Consider the following 26,051-nt stretch of genomic DNA (forward strand, 5'->3'; position numbering starts at 1 on the left):
CTGTATATGTGATCAGCCAAGAGAGATTGGCTGGATCAAGATTATGAAGAGTTTTTAATGTCGGGGGGGTTGGCATTTTATCCCGAGTCAGTAGGGAGCCATTGCAGCTTCATGAGCAGAGGAGTCACCTAATCAGATCTGTGCTTTACAAATATCAATTTGACAGCTTTGGGGAGAATGAATTGGAGAGAGGAGAGACTGGATGTGGGGAGGCCAGTTAGGAGACTACTGTAATAGGCTAGTTGAGAGGTGATAAAGATCTGGACCAGGGTGGGAGCTATGTGAATAGAGAGAAGAGGGATCTACATTCCCATTAATCACACTCCCATTCTCTTCTGCCATTTATATTTAAGTTAGTACTATTCAGCCAGTTGGTTAACTAAATTCAGGCTGGACTTGAAAGCAATATTTTCTGAATTTATGCCTTGTTTCCTTCTCCATAGTTCTCCCATCCTCCACCTTCACTACATGGGCAGGGGAAATATGGGAGGAGCAGAGCAATTTGGGGTAAGACCCTCCAGATCTATGAGGGTGTCTGAGGGAGGTTTCCTCCCTCCTTGGAAATGAGCTAGTCAGGGTGCTGGGTGACAGTGATGGGCACTAATCTAGGCTGTGTTCAGAGCTGATTCATCAAAGCTCCCAGGGCACAGGTGGCTGCTGCTGAGGAAACATGAGGAGGAGGCTAAGCCCCTTTCCTAGGACAGGATTGGAGAGAGCAGCTCTAGAGACACCCCCCCCAACCTGACAACTATTTCATGATATTTGAGGACTAAAAGAAGTACCAGCTCAGAAAACTCTTATGCCAGGTCACCCTTGCCAGAGAAGCTGTGGAAATAATAACCTAAATCAAGTTAGTATTCTTCTTCCTACTCAACTGACATAAATTGTTGTTTGCTGTGGGCGAGTGGTAATAGGCAAGGCTAATGTAAAACGTGTTCTCATAAAAGGAAGGCATTCAACTTTCACCACATCAAGGAGCTCTGCTCAATTCAAAAGAAAAAAAAAATAACAATGATTGCTCGGAGATGTGCGCATACATTTCCATTGTGACTGACCAGTGAAGGAAAACCCACCTTCCACTCCTCTGTCACTCAACCCAACCAAATTACGTGGAAACTTAAGCTTTGGGGTGGATATCTGTCTTGTTTATCAGTTCTTTTTTAGAAATTAGAAACCATGAAGCAAGTGCTTTGGAGCATGGGGATTTACATGTAAAATTCCTGCTAATGCTAACGAGAATTAAGTGTATGGATCTTCTGTGTGCTAGTGGGACTCTTGACACCTGGGGGAGATGAGTGGAGGAGGGGTTGCATTCATGTGTAACTTCCAATAATCGCAAAGAAGAATTAAATGAGTGACTTGAGGGAGGAAGGACTCTCAAGTGAATAATAATCAACAAAGAAAGCAAAGATTTTTTTTTCACTTTATGGTTTATGATCATTTTAAATTATCTCTGAAATACATAAATGCTAGTAGGATACTATGTCCCCCTGTAATACATACTGCAGAATGCAGAAGCTCAGAATGGATCATTGAGTCAACTATTTTTTTTCATTTGACTAAGAGTATCCTTGAGATAAATCTAAGCCTAGTTGTTTACATCTGTCTACATATAAACTAGTTTAATTGAATTGAGTTGTTTAAAAAGTCTAATGAAAAGTTACTAAATAACTTAGATTTCATGTGTCACGTAATTGGATTTACCATTTTTTCTACCTTTCAAATGTTAGTTTCAGGGTCATGTAGATCCAACCTATGATAGGTTTTTGTTTGCATTTTGTCCCATTTTCTCCTCTTCCTTCTCCTCTTCTTCTTCTTCTTCTCTTTCTCCTCCTCCTTCTCTTTCTTCTTCTTCTTCTATCACTACTACTACTACTACCACCCCCACCACTACAATTACTACTACTGCTACTGCTACTACTACTACTACTACTACTACTACTACTACTACTACTACTACTACTACTACTACTACTATTTGTGTGACTCTCTCTGGTCCTCAGTTTACGGAGGCAGTGTGATACAGTGGTGATGGTGTATGTACCATGGAGCCCCTAACTTTAGGTCATAGAAAACTGAGTTTAAATTCCAGCTCTGCCACTTAGTACCTATGTGACCTTGGGCAGATCATTGAACTACTCTGGGCCACAGTTTCCTCATCTGAAAAATGAAGGCCTTGGACTATAACCACTAATGTTTCTTTCAATTCTAAATCTTTGATCCTGTAATATGTGAAATGAAGGGATTGGACCAGATGATCTTGTAAGGGTCCTTCTGACCAAACTATATGATCCTTTGTTGATTTTTAAAAGATTATTAAAGCATTAAGTCAGGGCAGCTAGGTGGCACAGTAGATAGAGTGCCAGGCCTGTAGTCAGAAAAACTCATCTTCCTGAGCTCAAATCTGGCCTCAGATACTTGCTACCTGTATGACTCTGGGAAAGTCAGTTAACTCTGTGTGCCTCAGTTTCCTCATCTGTAAAGTGAACTGGAGAAGGAAATGGCAAATCACTCCAGTGTCTTTGCCAAGAAAACCCCACAAGGGATCATGAAAAGTTGGATACGGCCGAAACAACTAAACACCAATAAAGTATTAAATTACTCTATGTTTATAGAGGAATAGTTAAATGGTTCAAATGTCATGGTTTCTGACTTATAAAAAAAAAATGACTAATCCATAAGACAGACCCCAAACATGGATTGTAGTGCCATTCTGGTAGTCTGAATATCAAAGGAGTTCAGGAAGACTGATTTTCATTTCCCATGAAAAATAGGTGCTTAAAACTAGACAGTCTGGCAACTGTGAATCACTCAGAGGATTGAGGAAATGTCTTAGGAAGACAAATATTCAGATGATAGGCAGTCTAGAAAATTAGATATCAATTCAATGTATTTATTTGAATTGTACTTTAAAATAATTGTGCTATGTACAACTGTAGACATCTACAGGAAGAAGTATGTCAAAACATAGCCAGTGCATTATAATACTTATCATAAAGAAACATTTACTGAGTGGTTGTTCTATGCATTAGCATTATACCAGCAGTAGGAATCCAAATGCAGCATTTCTAAACCCAAATCGATCACCAGTGCCACCATTCCCCAAAGCACTTCTTCCTCCCGTTTTCCTAGCTCAGTGAAGACCACTAACATTCTCTTTGTCCCCCTTACTCAAAATTTCAGGGTCATCTTTGACCACTACATTTCCTTCATTGTTCATCTTTCTTCAGTCACCAAAGCCTGTTGATTTGCCTACCACAGGATCTTTCCCATTGTTCCCCTACTTGTCATCCCCACTGCCACCACACTAGTTCAGCTCCTAATTGCTTCCCATCTTGGCTCTACTCTGACTTGGCCGTCTCTCTGCCTCCACAACTCTTCTAAGTTCTGGTACGCACCATTCCATAGTAATCTTCCGTAGACCAATTCTGCTCATGCCGTTCCCCTGCTGAGAAGTCTTTGCTTTCTCCTCATTGCCCACAGGATGGAGTAGAAGCTTCTCAGCTAGGCATTAAAGACTTTTTTAATATTCTGTCCTTCACCTACCTTCTCAGACGTATCTCTCACTGCTTCCTTGTATATACATACTTACATTCCAGCTAAAGTAATGCTTAAAACTGCACTAAGACGTTTACAACACCCTGTATAAGAAGGGACACCTTATATATTTTGCCTTGAATTACAGTTGTGTTGTATTAACTTCCCCTATTCAATTAGAAATTTCTTGAGGGCAAGAACTGTTTGATATGTCTTTATAGTCCCTACAGTTTGTACCTAGCATTGTGTGTTGGCCATAGTAGATGGTAGACAAATATTTGCTAAATTGAAAGAGGTCATGGAGAGAGCAAAATAGTCTAACCTCTCTGCCCCCAAGCAAGTTGATCCTTAAAGGTTTTGAAACATCCTCCTCACTTGATTGGCTCAGGGGCCTAAGGCTCAATGTGTTAATAGCACTTCCTGTTCCCCTGAGCACAAAGCAGCTCTGAGGAGCTCCAGGGACTCATTGATGCTTGGCTGGTAGATCACCAAGGGCATCTCAGAGAGGGAGCTTCCCTCGGTCGAATCAACTTGGAGGGTGCTCAGTGCCTCTCCTTGTTGACCATCCTTCTCCTGCTATGGCTAAGAAAATCCCTTACTAACTATTCACGACCTACAAGTATTTCATTGTTGAACCTAAACTACCAGGGAACTGGCCTGATTCAGGCCCAGCCTAGAAAAGGGGCCCTAGACCTGATCTCAAAGAATTTGCGGTCTACTTAGGGAGATAAGTCATTCATGGTATATGAAAAAGATAATACTACAAGAGAGGGAGCACAACATACATTGCCAAATAGTAGCTCATCTAGCAAATCAATACTCTAGCCATAGAAACGTAATTGATGTTTCTTGTTCCAAGAGTTCCCACAAAGTTTGCCGAGGTGGGATGAAACCCAAGGACTAAGTTAAATCCAAACTGATGAATTAAGAACTTCCTCTCTTTTCTCCCTGCCAAGGCCTAGTGTTCTTGAATAGTATTTGCTACCTCCAACAGTGAATGTGAAGGGCAGATGGAAGGAAGCAGGGCTCTCTACCTTTAACAATCAAGACTCATCAATTCTAACTAAAATTCCCCAGGTGCTTGCTGGGAAGTGAACAGGTGTATTTTAAATTTTCTTAGCCTTCCCCTGGCACTTTTACTTGTTTACAACAATAAAAATAATTATATTAGAGCACCATGTGGTGATTTGGGAGCTGAAATTTACTAAATAATATTTAGGAGACCAGAAGGGCCCAATTTATGAGCAGGGAATGGAGTAGCTTTTCGATGTCATTGGGCCAGCTCTATCATCTTGTAGTCCTGACAACGACTAAATAAGGTACAACAAAGTTACTTGGTCATGTAAGTCTCTGATGCAATGAGGCCTTGTGACGAAGAGGCCCTGGACACAAGTCTCGAGTTACTGATCCAACATGGATCCAGGGCCATTGAGGCTGCCTGGGGTTTCAGATAACCCCCAACTTTTAATTTGAACCACAAGAAACCATCAAAATTCTTTGGTTGTTTTATGTAGAGAGTTTACATGAAAAGTTCTGAGAGAATTCCAGCTTAGGACATTCTACTCTAGCTGCCCGTATTCTTTATTACCACTTCTACTGAACACATGGCAATATTTCTTTTCTGTGTAAAAGAATGGTTTACTGTTTAGTGGTATTTACTGTTGAAAAGTTGCTGGGCTATATTTGTTAATGCCTAGGTCTTAGCAGTAGCCAAACAGGAGTTCTTGACCTTGTTTGCTTGTTACTTTTAATATGTTGATAATTATATTTCAGTGATTGATTTCATTTGTAATCTTTGGTATTTCATTGCATACATTTAAAAACATTATTCTGAGAAGGGGTCCATAGGTTTCACCAGACTTCCCAAGGGATCCATGACACTATTCTTGCTCCTTTACTTCTCTCAGATAATTATGAAGTGCTTTGATTAATTAATTAATGTATACCACAAGGTGGAGGTCATACTAGGAGCAGTATCAAAGATAGACCATGGTATTTGTAGAATTCTCTCTAACAAAATTAATGAAATTCTGTGACCTCTGCAATATTGAGATTAAGTAACAGAAAATAATTGTTCTTATTCATTTGGTTGTCAGTTCTTGAAGGCTGATTCTTCACTCCAATCTCCCCATCTCTTAGCTCCCATGGTCCATATGCATATTTGCAGTGGGGGGAATAAAAATGACACAGCCCTGTTTCCATTGCACGTAGAGGAACAGGGACTTCTTCCATATTGCTGAAAGCTCACATCCTTGGTCTGGGGATTCTAGTGGACTATAATGCAATATGGCAACCAAGAAGGTCAATGGGATTCTGGACCGAATGGTATTTAAAACAAGAGTTCTTAACCTCGGCGTCATGGACGCCTTTAGCAATCTGGTGAAGCCTGTGGACCCCTTCTTGGAATCATGTTTCTAAATATGTCAAATAAAATACATCAAAATAAAAAGGAAACCAATTATATTAACATATTTATCAAATATTAAAAGAAACAAGATCGTGAAATCCAGGTTAAGAACCCCTATATCTAGAAGGAGACAAGTCAAAGAACCACTATTCCCTCTCCTAGTCAGACTACATCCGGAGTAAGTATTATGTTCAGTTCTACCTGCCACCTTTTAGAAAGGACGTTAACAACCTGGAATACATGTTGAGGAAGGTGACTAGAATGGTGGTGAAGGCCTTGAGACCATGATGTGCAGGGACTGCTTGAACAAACTGGAAATGTTTAGCTTGAAAAGAAGACTCAGAGCATACTTGTTTTCTTCAAGTTGAAGAGCTATCCTGTGGAAGAGGGATCAGTCTTGGTTTATTTGATTCCAGGGCATAGAAAAGTAATGGGTGGATTTCAGCTGGATGTCATTAGATCTCTCCAGAAGTGGAATGGGCTGCCTGGGAATGGAGTCAATTTTGCTTTACTTCCCTGAATGACTGCTTATTAGAAACATCATAGTGGGGATTGCTGGTCAGGTATGAAGTTGGACTAGCTGGCCTGGGAGGAGCCTTCCGGCTCTGAGATTACTGAGAAATATGACCACTTCATTTTTCTCTTTAGCTCAGGCCTAGGAACTAGAGAGATAGTCCCTAGTCTTTCAATGTTTATATACATATGCCATGTAATAAACATGGGTATATTGCAGAGGGGAAAAGGGTTACAGGCTATCAATCTATTTCTGCATAAATGTGGAACTTCTTTAATAATATATGTGCCCTGACCTTACCATAGTTCTCGATCCCGTCTCATGCTTATTACATTTTCAATGAAGAGAGAATGTAGCTATTGCCCGTCAAAACTATAAATATGGGAAATCCTTTGGAAGGAGAACTGATCTGTTCTTTCTGTCTTTCTTTCAGTGCTTTCAAAGCTTGTCACCCCAAAATTAAGAGTTTCTACTTTGCAAGTGACTGTCTGGAAGAAATGAATCAGTAAGTAATTTCTTTTCTATAGCCAGTTGTTGTAGCAATATAGGAGCCCCTCAAGACAACAGACAAAGATGATTATATTTCCTCTGGGAGTATAAAAGTTACCCTTAATGCCTGTTCTAACACCCAAGCATGGCTTTCTTTCCTCCATGGCCTCTTCAAGACCAGGGATCAGTATTGTGCTCTCATTCAACATAAAGATGAAGGCCTAGGATTGTTGGCTTTAGAATTTGCTCTTCCTGCCCCAGATAGGAAAGAAGTAAATTAATGTCTTGAATTCATGCATGTTCATGGGCACATTTGTTTTCAAAAGGATTTTATCTATTTACTCTACCTGCAGACATAGAAGTTTGGGGGGGGGGGGCAGAGGGGAAATGGAAAGAGCCATGGGGGAAAGGCATTGTACTATCTGAATTTATGACTGTTTCTTGATCTCTAACTATTTGTTTTTCCATGCAAGGTTTTGATTCCAGAGGTGATTGGGTTAGGTTTTTATTTTCTATTGCTTCTGCAATTGTAAATGTAAATGAAGATTGGACACCTTTTGAAACGTGTATCCATATGCATTGTGTTTTGTATCAAGGATTAAATCATTTTCTACTGGCCCCAAAAGCACTGCTTTCATTGTGCACTCCAGCATATGTAAGGCAAAAATGGGAGCAACTCTGAGCCCTCCCGAGAGCTTCTGTTTTCAGTGTGGTGTCCAAAATGACAAGTGAGAATATGGGGAGAACAAGGTGTTCCATACTCGAGTTCCCTGCACTTTTTAAAGTTCTGGTGCCTGGTTGCTCCCAACCGCTTGGCATTAGGTGTGTGCTCCACTGAGTAATCAATCCACCTGCCGAGTGACTTTCCTGCAAATCGAAATTGCTTTGCAAAATGAACACATGCATGCTATTGGGTTCATTTTACAAGGGTGACTTGCATTCTAAGGAATTCATTAATAATAAAATTAAGAAACTTGTTTCCTATTTGCCTGGGTCACTCTGCTGCCCATACTTTGACTAGAAGGTCCTTCTATAGATTCACCTCATAACCAATCAACCTGTCAGGCACTCACAACTATAGGTTTAATCTATGAAATGCAGTCCCCAGTATGCCGGCTACTTAGGCATCAACGCAATTTGACTTTCATGGAAACTTTCCATGTAAATGAAGTATGCAACATAAGACATTAATTCCAATTAGGGAAAGCAGCAGGTTATTAATATTTTAAGGCATGTTGCCTAATGGCATCAGCAAAGCTTGGCTGTAACAGGCTCCTTATGTTTGGGTTTAATGTTGATAGGAAAACATGAAGCAACATCTCATTGGAAAAGGAAAATTGCTTAAATTTGTTTTCAACCTGCCAGAAGGAAGGGTTGTTCTTCCCTCAGTGAGTTTAATTGTGTTGGATTCAATTCTGTCACGTTGCTGGTGTCTAATATTTATGCCTATGAGACCCAAGCACAATGACATACTTATTCTCTTGAGAACGGCTAACTTCTTTGTCAACATCATTAACTAATAAGGTGGTACAAAGAAAGAAATCGGAGCGGGTGTGGGAAAACTCCCCGGAGTGTACACGGGAACAGTGTGTGACCTGACACGAGAAGCCCTTGCTGCAAGTGCATTTGGAGGCTACGTGGATGTTTCTGAGTTGAAGGGCATGGACTCTTCCACATCCATTCACGTTAAAAGGGGCATCTGCCATGGGCTCAGCGTTGGGTATGGCTGGGGAAAGGATTTGTAAAAAGGAAAGAGAAAATAGTCCATAGCTTTGCCTCTGGTGCCCCCAACTTTATACCACACCGAAAAACACTGTTGGCAAGTGCACAGATGATCAGTGAGTGCTGCCAGGCAGAAAAAGAAATAAATGCCATGTTGTTGTTGATCAGTCATTTCACAGTCGTGTCCAACTCTTTGTGACCTCATTAGCAGAGATCCTGGAGGGGTTTGCCATTTCCTTCTCCAACTCATTTTACAGATGAGGAAACTGAGGCAAACAGAGTGAAGTGACTTGGCTAGGATCGTATAGCTAGTTTGTGTCTGGGGCCAGATTTGATCTCAGGAAGATGAGTCTTCCTGACTTCAGGCGTGGCATTCTGTCTCCTGCAGCGCCCCATAGCTGCCTCCAAACTGCTTAAATTGTTAAACAGACTTGTGGTAGGGGAATTTGAAGTTAAGGGACATCTCCATGCTATGCTGCCCCAGTGTCTACCTCTGCACCAGAACTCAGGATCCCATCTCTGGGACCCTGAGCTCTAATTGTCGAACTTTCTGCTTATGTTTCCCAGACCATCACGCCACCTCTTTATGCTTTGCATTCGCATTCCTATCTCCATTTCTGACCTGCAACTCATGCTCCCCTCCCAGGGACCCCGGGCTCTAATTGTTGAGCATTCTGCTTATTGTGCCGAAACCTAAGTCTACCATGCCACCTCCCGGACCTCTCTATGCTATGTTGTTTGTGCTCCTGTCTCCACCTCTGACCTAGAATGCAGGACCCTTCCCTTGGGACTCTGTTGTCTAATTAGCAAGTTCTCACATTATTTTGCCTGGTCCCTGAGCTACAATACCACTTCTGGCCTTTGCTGTGCTAGGCTGCCTGCAACTCAGAACCCTAAGCTCCCTTCCTTGGAAACCTAGGCTCAGATTGGTGAGCATTCTCATTATTTGATCCAGACCCAGGCTGATCATGTCACTTCCTTGCCATCTCTGTGCCATGCTGCTTGTGTTTCATCTTCCACCTCTGGCTTAGAACTTGGGTTTCCACCCCTGAGACATTGAAGTCTTCTCGATCCTGGACCTAGAACCGTTGGATTGCTTCCCAGCCCTCTCTCTTCTGTGCTACCCATTCTCCAGATTCTACTCCCAACTCTGAACTCAGACTCCCGTCACTGGGACTCTGGGCTCTGATTTTTGAGCAGGTATCACAACTTGCCACACCTAGGCCTCCAGCACCATTTTCTGTCCATCTCTATGCCATTCATAGAAAATCCACAACCATGAAAAATTAAAACATAATGCCTATACAAATTACAGTGGAGGACCTGGCTAAACGAGGCCAGCCTTGAAAGAATAAAGCAGATGTTTCAAGCAAAGGGGCTTTTGCCTTGTTTGTCCAAATTGTCACTGCAGTTCTTAACTTCAGTTCTTCACTTTTTGGCAGACCAGCTGACATGACTGATTCAGTGAACAGTGATAGAATCCAAGAATTCTGATTCTTGCTTTCTTCATCTTAGCTGAAAACCAAAATGCTGTTTTGTCTTACTCCTATTGTCAGATAAATATTAGAGCTATCCTATGACAAATATTGGTTGATTATATTTGAAATGATAAATGTAAAATAAGAACTCAGAATTATTTGCATGAATCTCTATTAGTAATAACATATAATTAATAGAGTTATAATTATGGTCTCTTAGATTTTTCTCAGGAAAAGTGACATTTCAGCTAAATGATTTCATTAGGCAAATAAAATGAGCTTGGAATATTCCAGTATTCCAATTACACTGAATGTTTTTTACATATGGATCATATCCAGCTGACCTAAGTATGAGTCCCAGCTCCACCATTTACTAACCATGTGATCTAGTGTGTGTCATTTACATTCTCTGTGCTTCGGTTTTCTCATCTGCCTTAATGTAATTGTGTGGATCTGATGAAATAATGCAAATAAGATATTGTGTGTCTGTAAATATGGGAATGTATATATGGAAAATATTAAGTAATATGTATGCCATGCATATATGGAAGGTATTATTAAGATGGCTATTATTATTATTATCATCAGGTTGGAAGTAGGGTGATCAGTATTTCAGCCACTGCAACCATTGCTAATGGATTCAACCTACAACATAAGAGGGACGGCAATCTACGTCAGTAGAGGGAGTACACAGGCCAGCAAAATCATAAATCACAAATACTTGAAGAAATATTATCATTTATGGTTGTTAGTCATTTGAAAGCGAAAAACTTTGAAAGCGAACTGCTCATTTTGGAAGGAGCTTAGTAATAATTGATGAACCAAAAATTGTATTGAGTGAAAAGGTTATTTTTCTTTGAGAAAACAATTTATCCTCAGTATCAAAATGTCCAATTAAAGAAATTCAATTTTCTACAGTTATGATGTATTAACCCTCAAAAAGAAGAAATTAGTAAAACACATGTACTCATTATCTTAAGAGCAAAATATGACCCACATAATTCCAATTTAAACATAATTTGAATATGAATACAGAACACTTCTTTTTTTATTGTTGTTGTTTGTTTTGGTGAGGCAATTGGGGTTAAGTGACTTGCCCAGGGTCACACAGCTAATGTCAAGCATCTGAGGCCACATTTGAACTCAGGTCCTCCTGACTCCAGGGCCAGTGCTCTATCCACTGCGCCACCTAGCTACCCCCCAGAACACCCCTTCTAAGAAATGTACTCATTTTTACCACACATCACTTTAATATACAAGAAGCCTGAAACATTGATAGATCAGGTAATGTGCCTCAGACTTGGCAAGAAACTCAAGCATGACTCCAGATTAAACTCTTAGATGATGCATAGCCCTTTCTATATTGTATGTGACTTTTCTCTGACAATATTTTAAAAACAATATGCAGTGGTTTTTTTTAATGGAATACTATGATTTTGCTGTTTACAAATGCTGTTATAGTTAATGTCACTAGGAAATTTAAACAACACAAGCTTAAGTCAAAAAAAAAGGGAGGAAAATAGCCAGTGAATTGACAGAGTTATCGTTTAAAAGAATACTTCTTATTATCTGTGTAAAAAAAAATACACCCAGAGAGAGCATGAATTATCCCAGTTACCTTGTTGACTGTTAAGCCGTCGAGAGTATCTTCTATTTGGCTGACAAATCTAGATGGACACCACATGAAACAAAATCACCGGAATCATGCCCAGTGATCCAGCCAGAGCAAGTACCTAGACTTTATTCTGTGAGTGAATTTACTCCTCATCCCAGTTACTGTAGCAAATATAATTGCTGGAGTACTGACTGTTAGGAAGGATTTGAAGCATATGAATCAATGAGTTTATTAAGCAAAGTCATTTAACCTTCTTGTTTCAGTCTGAAAAATCAACTAAATTCTCTCCTCAGGAAAACAAAGAACCAAATCGTTGGACGAGACAGGTACAAGCTCTGAGTTATTCTCACCTATGACCGTGCTTATCCAAAGAGTGGTTCTGGACTAAATCAACCCAGAAAACGCTTTGTATAGGTCCTTCGAAAAATCTTGCGAAACACTGAGAATTCATTTTTTATGTTTCATTTTTCAGATTAAGTAATATGGTAACAATGCAAAAAACAGATATAATCTGAAATTATTAAAGTATTTAACTCAGGGAATGACTGGAATGGGAAAGACACTACCTGAATCATGGAGAAAAGGAAGCCCAGGGTATGAAACCATTGGAAAGCCTTCTGGAGATAGCCTTATAAAGAGAGAAATAAGCGCCCAACTACGAGAATTGGTCTTTCCTGACCAAATGAAACTAATACAAAAGTTTGTCAATCTCATAAACCACGAAGAATTGAATCAGCTTTAAAATTACAATCTAATTCACTTTCTTTTTTCAGTCTGTGTTTTTCTGATACCAAATCAGTCATTTTGGCCAAACTGAACAGCTAGTCAATTCAACTAAAAAAATGGTCACTCCAGTTGTTTACTGAACTCACCACTCAATTGAATCAAAATCGTTGAAGCAATTCTTCATATAGACAGCCTAAGCTGAAGTTTTAAACAAAGAGCTGTTTTTAGTTGACATATTTAGTTTATCAGAATAATTTTATAGCTCTCCTTAAGTATTGCCTGGCTTCCTTTTTCCTGACATTCTTGACACTGAATTATCCTGCCATATTTGATAGAATCTATTGAATATGCCACACTTCTCTCCATAAATTTAATTAGATGACATCTGCAATAGCATAACTCATTTTTCCCAACTTGTTCCTTTGGATATGAAACGTTCTCTTGCCAATTCTGTGACACGGCATACTAAGCTGAGGTTAGTAAGGTGTACGTCTTGAAGTGTCCATTTAAATGAGAACTACGCCAACTCTATTGCCACTAAGAGAATTCTCAATTAACCTGATGATACTGTCAATAATAACATCCGTGTGGTCTTAGAAATGAGACATCGAAGCATTGCTTCCTTCCTGACTCGTTTTACTTGCTCCAACTTGTTGCAGATTCAAACTGTTCTCTAAAGAGGCCAAAAGAGAATTCAAGAACCACACACTGCCACCTCACTCCCCTTGGCACATAGTTTCATTGCTTCAGTCAGGTGTTGATCACTAAGTTCTTCTTTACCTCTAATTGTAATTAAGTATGTTGCTCATTCTAAAACCGCTCTTTTTTTTCTTGACTTGCTCTGTGTTTTCTTGCGTCTGAAGGGGAAGGAAATTTCCAAATGTTTTCATTAAATGGCATTCAGGACAACAGAGAGATTGTATTTCTACCATATCCTCATTTGTGTGGCAACCTTAAATCTTTCCTTCTAGAAGTAAAGTTGCTAGAACCCAACTCTGACATGTTAAGCATTTGGCATGATAAGGCTTCTGTGGAGAATTACAGCATACTAGAAGGGACCAATACCAGAAAAATAATTACTTCTATAGCATACCCCAAAATGGTCATCCATTCTTTGTTTGAAGACTTCCAGTGAGAGAATCAGCTAACTCTAGAGAGAACAGCTCTAATCGTTTGGAAGTTTTTCCTTTTGTCAGGCTTAACTTTGCTTGTATGTAAACGAAATCAAAAGTTTAGCGTCTACAAATCTCAAATGAAATATTTTGAAAGTGAATAAGAAAACTCTCTGAATTATTTTGATTAAGGATGGATTAAATGGATGACAAAAAGGATTAGCTGTGTCACTCGGGGCAGGTCACCAGATCTGTATGCCTCAGTTTCCTCAGCTATAAAATGGGGATAATAATAGCACTTACCTCCTAGAATTGTTATGAGGATCAAAATGAGATAATATTTGTGAAGTGCCTAGCACAGTGCCTAGCACATAGTAGGCACTTAATAGTGTTTGTTCCCTATCCTTCTCTGTCTCCCCTTCCTAGATGAATTGGCACTATTCAACATTGACATTAGCCAGTTACTGATCTGTTGTCTCAGTGGGTACATTGTGATCTTTCTAGGAAAACCCTATAAAATTCTTGCAATTGGTTCATTGATCTTTACTTGCCCTATCCTGAGCCAGGCCTCTCTGGCCAGCATTGACATTGGATGGTTAATAACAGTGCTAACAAGTATTAGTCCTTTAATTTGTTTTATGCACCATTTTTGTACACACAAAGTAGTAAGTGCCCCCCCCCATCAACATGTGGGACACAAATTACTCTGGCCTTCTAAGGTACAAGGTGACTATTAAAACAAAAATGTTGAAAAGGAAGAGATTGCAAAAAACAGTTAAGAAAAATGAAGTCTAACATCGGAGTAGTTGTGTACATATTCCCTGGACAGTTGAGCTATCCAGACACAAAGCATGCATGCTTGCCATGTGCAGAACTGTGTAAGTACCTTACTTCTTCCTGTGATCCCTGTCAAAGGCAGCAATAATATTGTGTCAGAAAAAAGTATCTACCAGGTTCCCCGGGTGACTTTTTGACAGTTAACATATAGCCTTTGTCAGGGCTTGATAGGCTCAACCTTTCCCTCAGGGCGCTACCAACACGTTCCCAGGAGATCCCAGACTATCTCCAATATTAAGAACATCTGTATTCCAATAAACCTTATAGGAAAGAGAAATATGAAAAATTTGATCTGTAACTGGAAAATCACGGATGTCACTAAGAGCAGAAATCTGACCACTGAAAACCCTTGAGTCACAGCAGGATGGTATTTCATTTTGATGGTCTCTATTCTGTTGTTATTTAGATAACAGGGGAAGTGTCAGTCACTGAACTCAGAGACAAAAAGAGAAAGAAGAAAGACATTAGGTACAGAAGGCCTTTCTTCTGTGATCTCTACCTATTCCTGTAAGCAGCCTACCAAAGCATGGCTCTTTCTTTATGACCCAGAAGGTGCAAAACTCTCATAAAAGAGCCTATTGGAGAAAAAAAAATATGAATACTGTACTCTGTGTTTTAGGCACTGGTCTGCCAGAAACATTTATTATTAATTTAACATTATTCTAAATCCAAGCAATGACAGAGCCCCCTTCTCCCAAGCCCTCAGACATCTCTCCAATGTAAGGTGACTTGAACAGGGGAAAAGATCACAATGTAATAAAGTACATTGTAGGGTTAACAATCATTTAATCAATTCTTTCTTTTGACCACTCCCCTCCAGAGCTCTCCGCCAGCCAACCAGAAGGATCTGAAGTAATCGAAGGGACCTCCTCCCTTGAATCAGTACCCTCATCTCTTCAGAATAGGGTGTGAGGGCAGTTTGCTCAGTCATAATTTTCAGCCCTTCAAGAGTTGAGAAAGGCAACCAAGACCAGGCTGTTCTCCATTTGGTTACCAGCCCTTACTCATTTCCTCAGGACCTTAGCTTTCTTCACCTTTAGCACACTTGTCTGAGAGAAAGAAGAAAGGTGAGAGAAAAGACGTGAAATTGGATAAATATTTCTTTCTTAATATTTTCTGTTGAACTACATGGGAAGTTTTTCATAGCCTTCACAAGCTTTCTACCAGCATATCACAGGTTTTCCATCCCATATATTCATCTTTTAAACATGGAACCTATTTTTCCTTTTCGAAAAGAACTGTAGAATGCTGGGGAATTTTCCCTTAGCTCTTTTCTTTGCCAGAGTGAATGAAGAGGTCCAAAGTGGCTGAAACCAAGGAAAGGATTATCCATTACACCCTTTCTCATCTCTCCTAACTTTGTGTGAATCAAACCTTTCCCTTTTTTCCTATTGTGATAAAAGGAAAAGACGCAAGGTAATGTGTCTTTAAAATTTAAAGCATTCTGCTTCTCATTTTTCTCTCTTCCCTCTATAGCTCTCTCTTCCTTCTATCTCTCTATTCCCTCTTCTTGAATATGGGTCCAACTTATGATAACTTTCTTATGGGCTGGGACTATATGTCTGTGTGCTCTGTATGGTGCCTCCCACCTCATGGGCACCGAATGGGTATTAAAAGAAACCTAGGCTTTAAGTGGAAAGACCAGAGTTGAATTTTCCTCAGTGATGTGCCACTGGGAGATGTCAGCCTGCAAGCAGGTAATGGACTTTTCCTCCCACATGAGACTCTTGGCCTTGTAATTGCCTGACAGCGACTGAACACTTCTTTCCTGAGCCCTCGCTCTCTGAAAATGTGTTCTTAGACTCAGATTGGGGGGGGAGGGGAAGGATGAGCAATACTGCAAAACCATGGAAGTCCCAAGATTTAAGAGTGCCTAGGAGAACAGCCAAATTACACAACCAAAGTAAAGCTCGAGACTCAGTAGCCAGGGTACCACCTCATGGTATTCATAATTTTGCACATGCCATGTTGATTGAAAAATTGCATCATGCTAATGTTTTCTTCAGTCCTTTAGAATCCATCTTTAAAGCTGTGAAATCATTTTAACCCAGGCCACAAATGGGAAAAGGTTACATGTAGGCAAATCCCAACAATATATTTATTCTGTAGTCCTGTACAGATTCCATTAAAATAAAGCTATGTATATAAGAAGAGCAGCAAGGCAAAATAGCCAGAAACTTGGACAGTGCCTTGCAATGTGTTGTGATTATATTTTATGTTTAAGGTCAATTTTACCTCTACTTAACTAGCACCGCACCCTCCTAGATGTGGAGAGAAAAGAAGAGTTTGGTCATTTCCCCCTCCTATTATTCACTTCACTTAGGCTTCCTAATAATAGCTACTATCTAGCTAGCATAAAGCTCTTCAAACCACCATTTAATTGACAATGACCCATCTTCTTAAATGTATAAATAAAAGAGATTTCTCCCAACCATATATGCATTAGTACTTACCCCGTTTATGCCTCTTCCTCATAAAACAACCTATTCATTCACATTCTGAGTTTTGCTCCCTGGCCCACATGAATGATATGCTGTCCTTTTTATATAAAGACTTCCCAGCTGATGCCCCATCAGTAGGACATGTGCTTGGAATTGTTTCTAGTAGTCAGAATGAAACTGGACTGAGCTCTACTTATGTTCTTGCCCTGGTCCCTCTACAGGGCCCAGCAGGCCATCTGAAGTAGAACTAATCAGACTTTCACCCCCAAAGTATCTAGAACACTGAACTGCTTCTATGAATACCATCCCTCAGTATGGATTGTATTTACCAATCCTCTTCCAGCAGCCCCAGCACAGTGGATAAAATGCTGGGCCTAGAATCAGGAAGACCTGAGTTCAAATCCAGCCTAAGACATTGTGTGACACTGGGCAAGTCACTTAATCTCTGTCTATCTCACTTGCCCCAACTGTAAAAGGGGAGTAATAATTGTACCTACTTCACAGGCTTGTTGTGAGGATCAAATTTGATAACATTTGTAAAAAGTGCTTCGCATGGTACCTACCACAAAGCAGCTGCTTGTTCCCTTCCTTTTTAGGGGCAGTTAGGTGCCACAGTGAATAGAACACTAGGCCTGGAGACAGGAAAACCTGAGTTCATATCCAGCCCCAGATACTTACAAGTTGTGTGACCCTGTGCAAGTCACTAAACTTCTGTTTTCCTCACTTTCCTCAACTCTGAAATGGCTATAATAATAGCAACTGCCTCCCAAGGTTGTCACAAGGATCAAATGAGGCAGTATCTGTAAAGCGCTTAGCATAGTGCCTGGCACATAGCAATTGCTATATAAATACTTATTCCCTTCCCTTCTTCTCCTTCCCCCTGGATTCTTTGCCCTTCATGGTTTCATAAAAGTATATAGGAACACTGCTGAAAAGTACTGATTTTCCTTCTCATCATACTCATGCTTTTAGAGATGATTTCAGGTAGTACAGTTGTTAGAAGATCAGATTCTGTCTTTGTGAAATCACACCTCACTCCCCACGTGAAGAAAAACAATTTTCCTCCTAGATTTCTCTCTGGCCTCAAAAACTAGTGTACTTTAACATTATCTGTTCCTTTATGTAAATGAGGTATTTCTTTTTATCATACTCTCCAGAGTAATATGGCTTGAGTGATCATTTCTTAATAAATAGTACATAGATTATCTCAAGAAGATCCTTGAATTTTGAACAATTAGGATTATTTTAAGTTGAATGAAAGCTGTGAGGTATTTTTTATTTTATGATATTAACATTCTTCTGTATGGAAAATTCACTAACTTCTATGTGTAACTTGAAGGTACACTTCTATAGTCAACAACTTGAAAAAATTATGTTAAAACGTTTTCACCCTAAAACAGTGTGAGATGAATACTACAAAGGCGATAGCAGACCATTTTCTCCAAAATTACTAATAATCTCTTAATTGCCAAATTTAATGGCCTTTTCTCAATCCTCATCCTTCTTGACCTCTTTGTTACCTTTGACACTGGCTATCACCTTCTTTCCCTTTGCATTCTCTTTTCTCTAGATTTTCTGAACACTGCTCTCTCCTGGTTCTCCTCCAGCCTATCTGACCTCTCCTTCCTCTCCTTTGCTGACTTTTCATCCAAGTCACGCCTGTTAACAGTACATGTTTCTTGGGGCTCTATCCTAGGCCCTCTTCTCTTCCTCTATATTATTTCACTTGGTGATCTTATCAGATCCCAAGGATTTAATTATTATCTCTATGCTGCTGATTCTCAAATCTACTTATCTGGCCCTAACCTCTCTCCTGACCTGCAGTCTCACATCTCCAACTTCCTACTGGATATCTTGAATTAGATATTCTGTAGACATCTTAAACTGAGCATGTCCAAAGCTGAACTCATTTTCTTTCCCACAAAACCTTACCTTCTTCCTAATCTCCCTATTACTATTGAGGACATCACTATCCTTCCATATGCTAATCCAGGCTCAATACGTACAATTTGAGCCTCAACTCCTCCCTTTTCTTATACCCATCCAATCTCTTGCCAAAGTCTATCGATCTCATATTTGCCACATCTCTTGAATATGTCCCTTTCTTTCCTCTACTCCTGCCAGCACTCTAGTGCAGGCCTTCATCAATTCATATTTAGACAATTGCAATAGCCTAAAAGTGGGTTTGCCTGCCTCTAGTCTCTCCCCACTCTAGTCCATCCTCCTCTCAGCTAGCAAAGTGATCTTACTAAAGCACAGATCTAACTATGTCACTTTCCTACTCAATAAACTCCAGTAGGCACTATACTTAGAAGGAGCTACTTGAAAAGCAAGCAGGTTTGTGGCTCAGAACCTGGGAGTGGAACAGGGTTTCAGTTCCAGCTTCTAGCCTAGTCAGAAACCTTCAGAGAAATAACTAGAGGAGGAATGTCAGATGAAAGAGAAGCCTGCAGTTCTGTCATCTTGAACCAGCAGAGCTACCCAGCTTTCTACGTTTGCTCAGACCCAAACCCCAGGTCAGGAACTTTCAGAGCTCAGACCAAATTGGAGGGAGGCAGCAATCAGCCTTTACCCTACATCAGATCCCTTTGAGAGCACCGAAAGATTGTACAGTTCCCCTGCCTGTCCCTGAGATATGGAAATAACCTAACACTCAATACCTCCAAGAAAGTAGCAGTAAGAGCCAAGCCAGACCTTCCCTCCAGAAGTATGCAAAGCCCAAACCTAACATGAAGTCTAAAGTCAAGAAATAGGTTGGAAGAATGAGCAAACAGAAAAAGAATGCCACTATAAAAAGCTATTATGGTGACAGGGATGCTCAAGCAAACCAAAGAGAATGGCTCTAAAACATCTACAAGCAAAGCCTTAAAGAAGAACACAGCTTGGGAACAGATTCAACTAGAATTCCTGGAAGAGATGAAGCAGGGGGTTTCTTTAAGAGTTAAAGAATGTTCTTATAAATGAAATGAGAGTGTAAAGGAAAAATGGAAAAGAAATGAAAACTATCAAAGAAATAATTAGAAAGGGAATTAATAGCTTGGCACGAGAGGTATAAAACCTTGCTGAAGCAAAAATATCCCTGAAAATTAGAATGAACCAAATAAATACAAGCTAATGACTCCATGAGGCAACAAGAAATATTAAAACAAAGCCAAAAGACTGAAGAAATAGAAGAAAAAGTAAAGTATCTCATAGCAAAAACAGTTGATCTGGAAAACAGATCAAGAAGGAAAAATTAAGAATCACTGGATTACATGAAAGCCATGACCAAAAAAAAAAGTCAAGAAATCAAATGAAAACTGTCCAGATCTCTTAGAACAAGAGGGCAAAGTAGAAATAGAAAAAATCCACCAGTTACCTCCTGAAAGAAACCCCAAAATAAAAACTTCCAGGAGTGTTATGGACAAAATCCAGAGCTTCCAGGTCAAAACAAAAATAGCACAAGCAACCAGAAAGAAAGAGTTCAAGTACTGAGGAGTCATAGTTGGGATCACACACATTTTAGTAGCCACCACTATAAAGGAACAGAGAATTTGGAATGCAATATTCCAGAAAGCAAAGAATGTAGACTTAAAGTCAAGAATGACTTACACAGGAAAATTAAATATAATCCAACAGAGAAAAAATAGATTTTTAATGAAAATAAGGACTTCCAGACATTCCCAATAAAAAAGATCAGAGCTTTGTAGAAACTTGGAAGTTCAAAAACAGAAATTAAGAAAAACATTAAAAAGTAAACATGAAAAATAATGTGCCCACTCTTCTCACAGATGCATTGTAATTGTCTTGAGATAATATATGTAAAGTACTATTCAAAACTATATATAAATGATACATATAAATGATAGCTATTTTTCTTATTCTTCTTATTACTATTTTTATCTCCTCTCCCAGTGTCTAGCATGGTGTTTTGCATATAGTAGGCACTTAATAATTGGTTACTGAATACATGAATGAATTCTCCTTGAAAAGCTGCAATCCTAACTGTCATAAGTCAATGAAAGACCAGAACACCCTGAGGATTTCTCAGCTTTGCTTTTTCTTGACATGACTTCCTATATCATGCTGCTCTTAGTTTTCAGTGAGAGCTAAAAATAACCACAGTACATCCAGGGCAGAAGCAGAGAAACACTTTAATAACAAGGACATGCTTACCACCTATAGCCTACAAGTTGCCCCCGTGTTGAAATTACGGCAATTGTTTTGCTACATGTTTACCTTATAAATTATCTTTGTAGCCTATTCAAATTTGCTCTTTGGCTTCTGGCCTCTGGAAGGGTGAGAAGGTAGAGTGATAAGGAGGACTAAAACGTAGATTCAGAAAGCTATGGAAGGATATAGGTAGCTGAAAAATGTCATATGTCAGTAGATTTAATGCTGGAAAGGACCTTGAAAAGGCAGAGTGTGGTTCATCAAGAGACAGCATGGTGTGGTCAAAGGGATTTAGAAGCAAAAGACCCAGATTCAAATCTGTCTGACCACTTATTAAGTACTAATGTGACTGTGACTAAGGACAAGTAATATAAGCAATATTATTTCCTTTCTTCTACCACTTCCCAGCCCCCACCTCTACCCTTTTCCTCTTCCTTTTCCTCAATACAGAGGAGGAAATATACTATTTTGGCATTCTTCATAATATTCATCCGTGATCTTTGTACCCAGCCAGCATGGCAATTCTGAGCTTCTGGAAGTAGAAAGAGGAAGAATTTGAGTTGTGGAAGATCATAGAATTGGGAGTCAAAAGATCTAGGTTTGATTCTAAGCTCTGCTATTTGCCACTATCACCTTGGGCAAGTCATTTCATCACTCTCAGCCTCAGTTTCCTCATATGTAAAATGGGTATGATAATGCCTATGATACTCAAAGGATTGTTATAGAGGGTCCAATGAGATAACATATGCAAAGCACTTTGCAAATCTCAAAACTCTATAAAGTTAATTATTGTTAATCTTAGTTTCCTAATTTACAAAATGAAGGGACTTGACCAGATGACCTCTAAGGGTACTTCCAGCTCTAAAATCCTGTTACCCTCTTAAGTATGGTTATCATACTAGTGATTGCAAAAAAAAAAAAAACACCAAAAAAACAGGATATTCATGACTTTATATAATAAATTTCAGAATGATAGAGGAGTTCGATATACAACTTCTGATTTAAGACAGGGTATAGCTCCCCAACCTTCTCTAACATATGATGAACCTGATGTTCCAGGTTGACACAGAACATTTCTAGAAAACTTTGCGATACAGAATGGATCAAAAGTTGGGGTTGTTCCACTTCATCTAAGCTATCTGTTCACTGGCAGCAAGAGAATAGATATAAACAACAAACCAACCCCCCCTCCCACCCCCATGCCTTACACAGGGCCTAGCACATGGTGGGTATTAATCATTGTTCATTATTGTGAACTAAAAGTACCTTCAGGATCATCAGTATACCATGTGTGTAACTGGAGTTAAATGACTTGCCCAGGGTCACACAGCTACTAAGTGTCTGAGGCCAAATTTGAATTCAGGTCCTCCTGACTCGAAGGCTGGTGCTGTATCCACTGCAGCGCCACCTAGCTGCCCTGTGTCTTTTAGTATTCTTTCAAGGTTCTTGCTTTTCAGATCCCAGGCAGAAAGCTGCAGGTGATAAGCATGCCCTAAAACAAAGGACTCTTGAGCTATATCCCCACACCTACTTTCATTTAGATGCCTCAGTCTCTTTAAATGGAAATGGAGTTTGTGTTCATTATGGAATTATGTTTAAAGAGAGCTCCAGTTTGGTTCCACCTCCTCAGTCACTAAACTTACTGAATGCTCTAGTGATCTCTGCTCTAGCTCAGCAATAAAAGGCTTCCTCTTAGCCTTGCTGATGATGGACATGGTGATAGAAAGTGAGAAAAGGTCATAGAAATTAATCTGCTACATCCTCTGGATTTTTTAAGCCAAAAACTAAAGTTGAGAACTGCCTTTGATTAGTATTAAATGTGAAGGAGCCACCTTGGTCCTGACAGTCTTTGCCTTGGGCCATGAAATAGGGCTGTCTTTTTGAGGAATTAAGTATGAGTTTTAATAGGAAACCCTATTGAAAAGATGCTTGTATCATTTTTATTCCTAAAAATCTTGACAGTTCATTATCTGTAATGAAAGTGTGATAGTAACAGTATCTGAAGAAAGCAATATGCCCTTCTAGCTAAAACTTCAGAGTAGCTTGTATATCTTGCCAGAAAAAAAGAAAGTTAGAATCACTTTGAACTGCCATCGGGGTCTGTCTAGTGAAAAAATATCTCAGTACTTTCCCCTCGATTTTTTTGTAAGCCTGGATCATGTCCTTTGTGGTTTTTCAATGCCTAACCTCCATCTGGTATTTAAGGCTATCCATGATCTGACCTCAACTTACCCTTCCAGCCTTGTATCATCCTTTTTGTTGTTCAGTCATTTTCAGTCATGTCTTACTCCTCATGACCTCATTTGTGGTTTTCTTGGCAAAGATACCGGAGTAGTTTGCCATTTTCTTCTCCAGCTCATTTTACAGATGAGGAACTGAGGCAAACAGGGATAAGTGACTTGGCCAGGGTCACACAGCTAGTAAGTGTCTGAGGCCAGATTTGAACTCACAAAGATGAGTCTTCCTGACTCCAGGCCTGGCGCTCTATCCCCTGAAGCGCCACCTAGCTACCCTTATCTCATCCTATTCCCATTTATATACTATATACTCCAATCAAATTGTATACTCATCATTCCCCGCATACTTCTCATGATTTCTTTTCTCTGTGCCTCCTTATGTTTGAAATGTCTCCCTGCTTTCACCATTTCTACCTCTTCATATCCTACCTGTCTTTCCAATGCTACCTCTTCCCTGAAGCCTTCTGTGATCCTTTTTTCCTTCAGCCAAAAGTAATCTCTCTTCTCTGACCTCTCCTAAGCCTTTGATTATACTTCTGCTATGTACTTGAATTCCCACTATATTATTTACATCCATGTCTATAGGGAGACCTAACCTAACATAGTGTTGTACACAGCAGTTAGTCAGTCAATAAATATTTGTTGAATGAGTGAATTAGTCTCTCAAACTTGACTTCTCATATACGTTGGAAATGATCATCCTATGACTTTAAGTTAATCAATCTGACATATACATGAGATGGAAAGAAGGGCAGGTAAGAAAGGAGGAATACAAAAACAGGGCATGGCCAGGGAAGAATAGTGCCCATCGCATCAAAGGTGGCATGGTACAAGGGAAAGTTTGATAGGTCTGGAGTCAGAGATACTGGGTTCAAATTCCAAGTCTGCTATTTGCTTACCTGTGTGACCTTAGGTGAGTCATTTAATATCTCTGGACACTGAGTTTCCTTATTTGTAAAATGAGAGCATCGTTCTAAATGGACTTGAAGGTCTCTTCCCTCTCTCAATTGGTGATACTTTAATATATACAGACCAGGATACAGAAATAACTAGAAGAGAGGGTTACTGAGTTACTGAAAGTGATCTTCACAAGATTCTGAAGAACAGGAAAGATGTGACATTGCACATACTGTCAGGATTCGGTTGGTGTGTTCGTTAGTTCTGATTTTTTTCTCTTTTAAAATATTTGTTGGGGGCAGCTAGGTAGTGCAGTGGATAGAGCACCGGCCCTGAAGTCAGGAGGACCTGAGTTCAAATCCAGCCTGAGACCAAATACTTGACACTTACTAGCTGTGTGACCCTGGACAAGTCACTTAACCCCAATTGCCTAAAAATAAAAAAAAAATAAAAATATTTGTTATGCTTACTAGGTTCTGGGGCCGGTGGGTGAGGGGTGGGGGAAATATGTATGAAAAGAAAGGTAATGTAAAAGCAAAAGATAACACATTTCCACAGAAGGATGCTTTAGGTAGAGTTTACCCACATGTTAATAAAACATTTAACAAACTCTTATTCTTTGGGACAAGGTGGAGAGATTTGGGCTGGAGCAGAGATGTCCGACTCACCTCCCTCCACCACATGCAGGCTACAAAACTCCCAAATACTGTCAGAACCAAATTAAAATGTAATTGGGGAAATGCAGACTTGATATCAAGGAAAAGCTTCCTAATAATTCAAGCTGTCCAAAATTTAAACAGGCTGCCTCATGACCTTTGAGGGTTCCCACTCACTGGAGGGCTATAATACAAAGCTAGATGACCACCACCCAGGAGATTTGTGTTCAGGGGTGTGTGTGTGTGTGTGTGTGTGTGTGTGTGTGTGTGTGTATCTCTGTGTCTGTGTGTCTGTGTGTCTGTGTGTGTTGGACCAGATGCTCTCTGAAATGTCTTCTAACCCTGAGATTTGGATTCTGGAAGTTAACTTTGAGGAAATTGTATGAGTGACGGCATCTTGAATTACTTGTCCTTGTGTTCCTGGTGTAGATACAATGTTGATGTTATAACTATGTAAACGTGTTGTCATCATCATGTCACTGATATGGCATTAGTAGGTTTCAAGCAATATTGTCCTCGCCTTCAGACAAACCATTTTTAATCTATATTCTTGAGGCAACATGGGCTGATAGAACAAGCACAATACTGAGAACTTTGGGTTCTAGACCTGGCTGTGGCCGTGGTTAGTTTGTGCGACCTCTGGCTAGGTACTACACATCTCTGGGCCCCAGTTTTTCATCTATAAAATCAGTGTGCTAGACTAGATGGTCTCCCGTTCCTTCTGTCTCTGACATTATGTTTTAATCTTTATGAAACCATGAGGAGTATTCTATGTTTCTGCTCTACACCCATTCCAATCGTGTCCTAGCTCAGGGCCTTGGAAAAAATGTGAGTCCTTAAGAAATGTTTATTGAATTTAATTGCTTTGGGTGATTTTAAAATATCATCTGGAATAATTTAGGCAGCGACTGAACTGAAGCCTTCACATTGTCGGCCTCATTCTGTCGTAAGCAAGAGCAAGCTTTTACATGCATTGATTCAAAATGTGCTATTCCATAGGCCAGTATTTCATTCTTAAAACCTCTCTAAGTGATAGAATTTAAAGGATTCTTGAAAACTTCATTGGTCCCTTAAACTTTAGACTTAAATGTCTGGCATTTTTTCAAAATCTTTCGGAAGCAGTCAGAAGCCGACTTGTATTGGGGGTATCCTAGTCCAGACCTTAGATTCTGTTGGTATAAGGACCTCCCAAGGAGAACAGCTCCTCTGCCAGTGCAGATCAGCATCTACT

The 26,051-nt window shown here is 39.7% G+C and overlaps 1 protein-coding gene across 1 annotated transcript in view; it reads left to right on the forward strand.

Moving 5' to 3' along the window:
* The window catches only part of LOC114026284 (connector enhancer of kinase suppressor of ras 2-like), a 560,345-nt gene that overhangs the window by 512,316 nt on the left and 21,978 nt on the right, over positions 1–26,051 (forward strand). The window contains exon 19 of the mRNA XM_027839961.1: positions 6,892–6,963. Within this exon, the coding sequence (XP_027695762.1) occupies positions 6,892–6,963 (72 nt within the window). The remainder of the gene's footprint in view (positions 1–6,891; positions 6,964–26,051) is intronic.

This window comes from Vombatus ursinus, unplaced genomic scaffold (genome assembly GCF_900497805.2).
Source record: "Vombatus ursinus unplaced genomic scaffold, bare-nosed wombat genome assembly UNPS02004691.1, whole genome shotgun sequence".
Lineage (NCBI taxonomy): Eukaryota > Metazoa > Chordata > Mammalia > Diprotodontia > Vombatidae > Vombatus > Vombatus ursinus.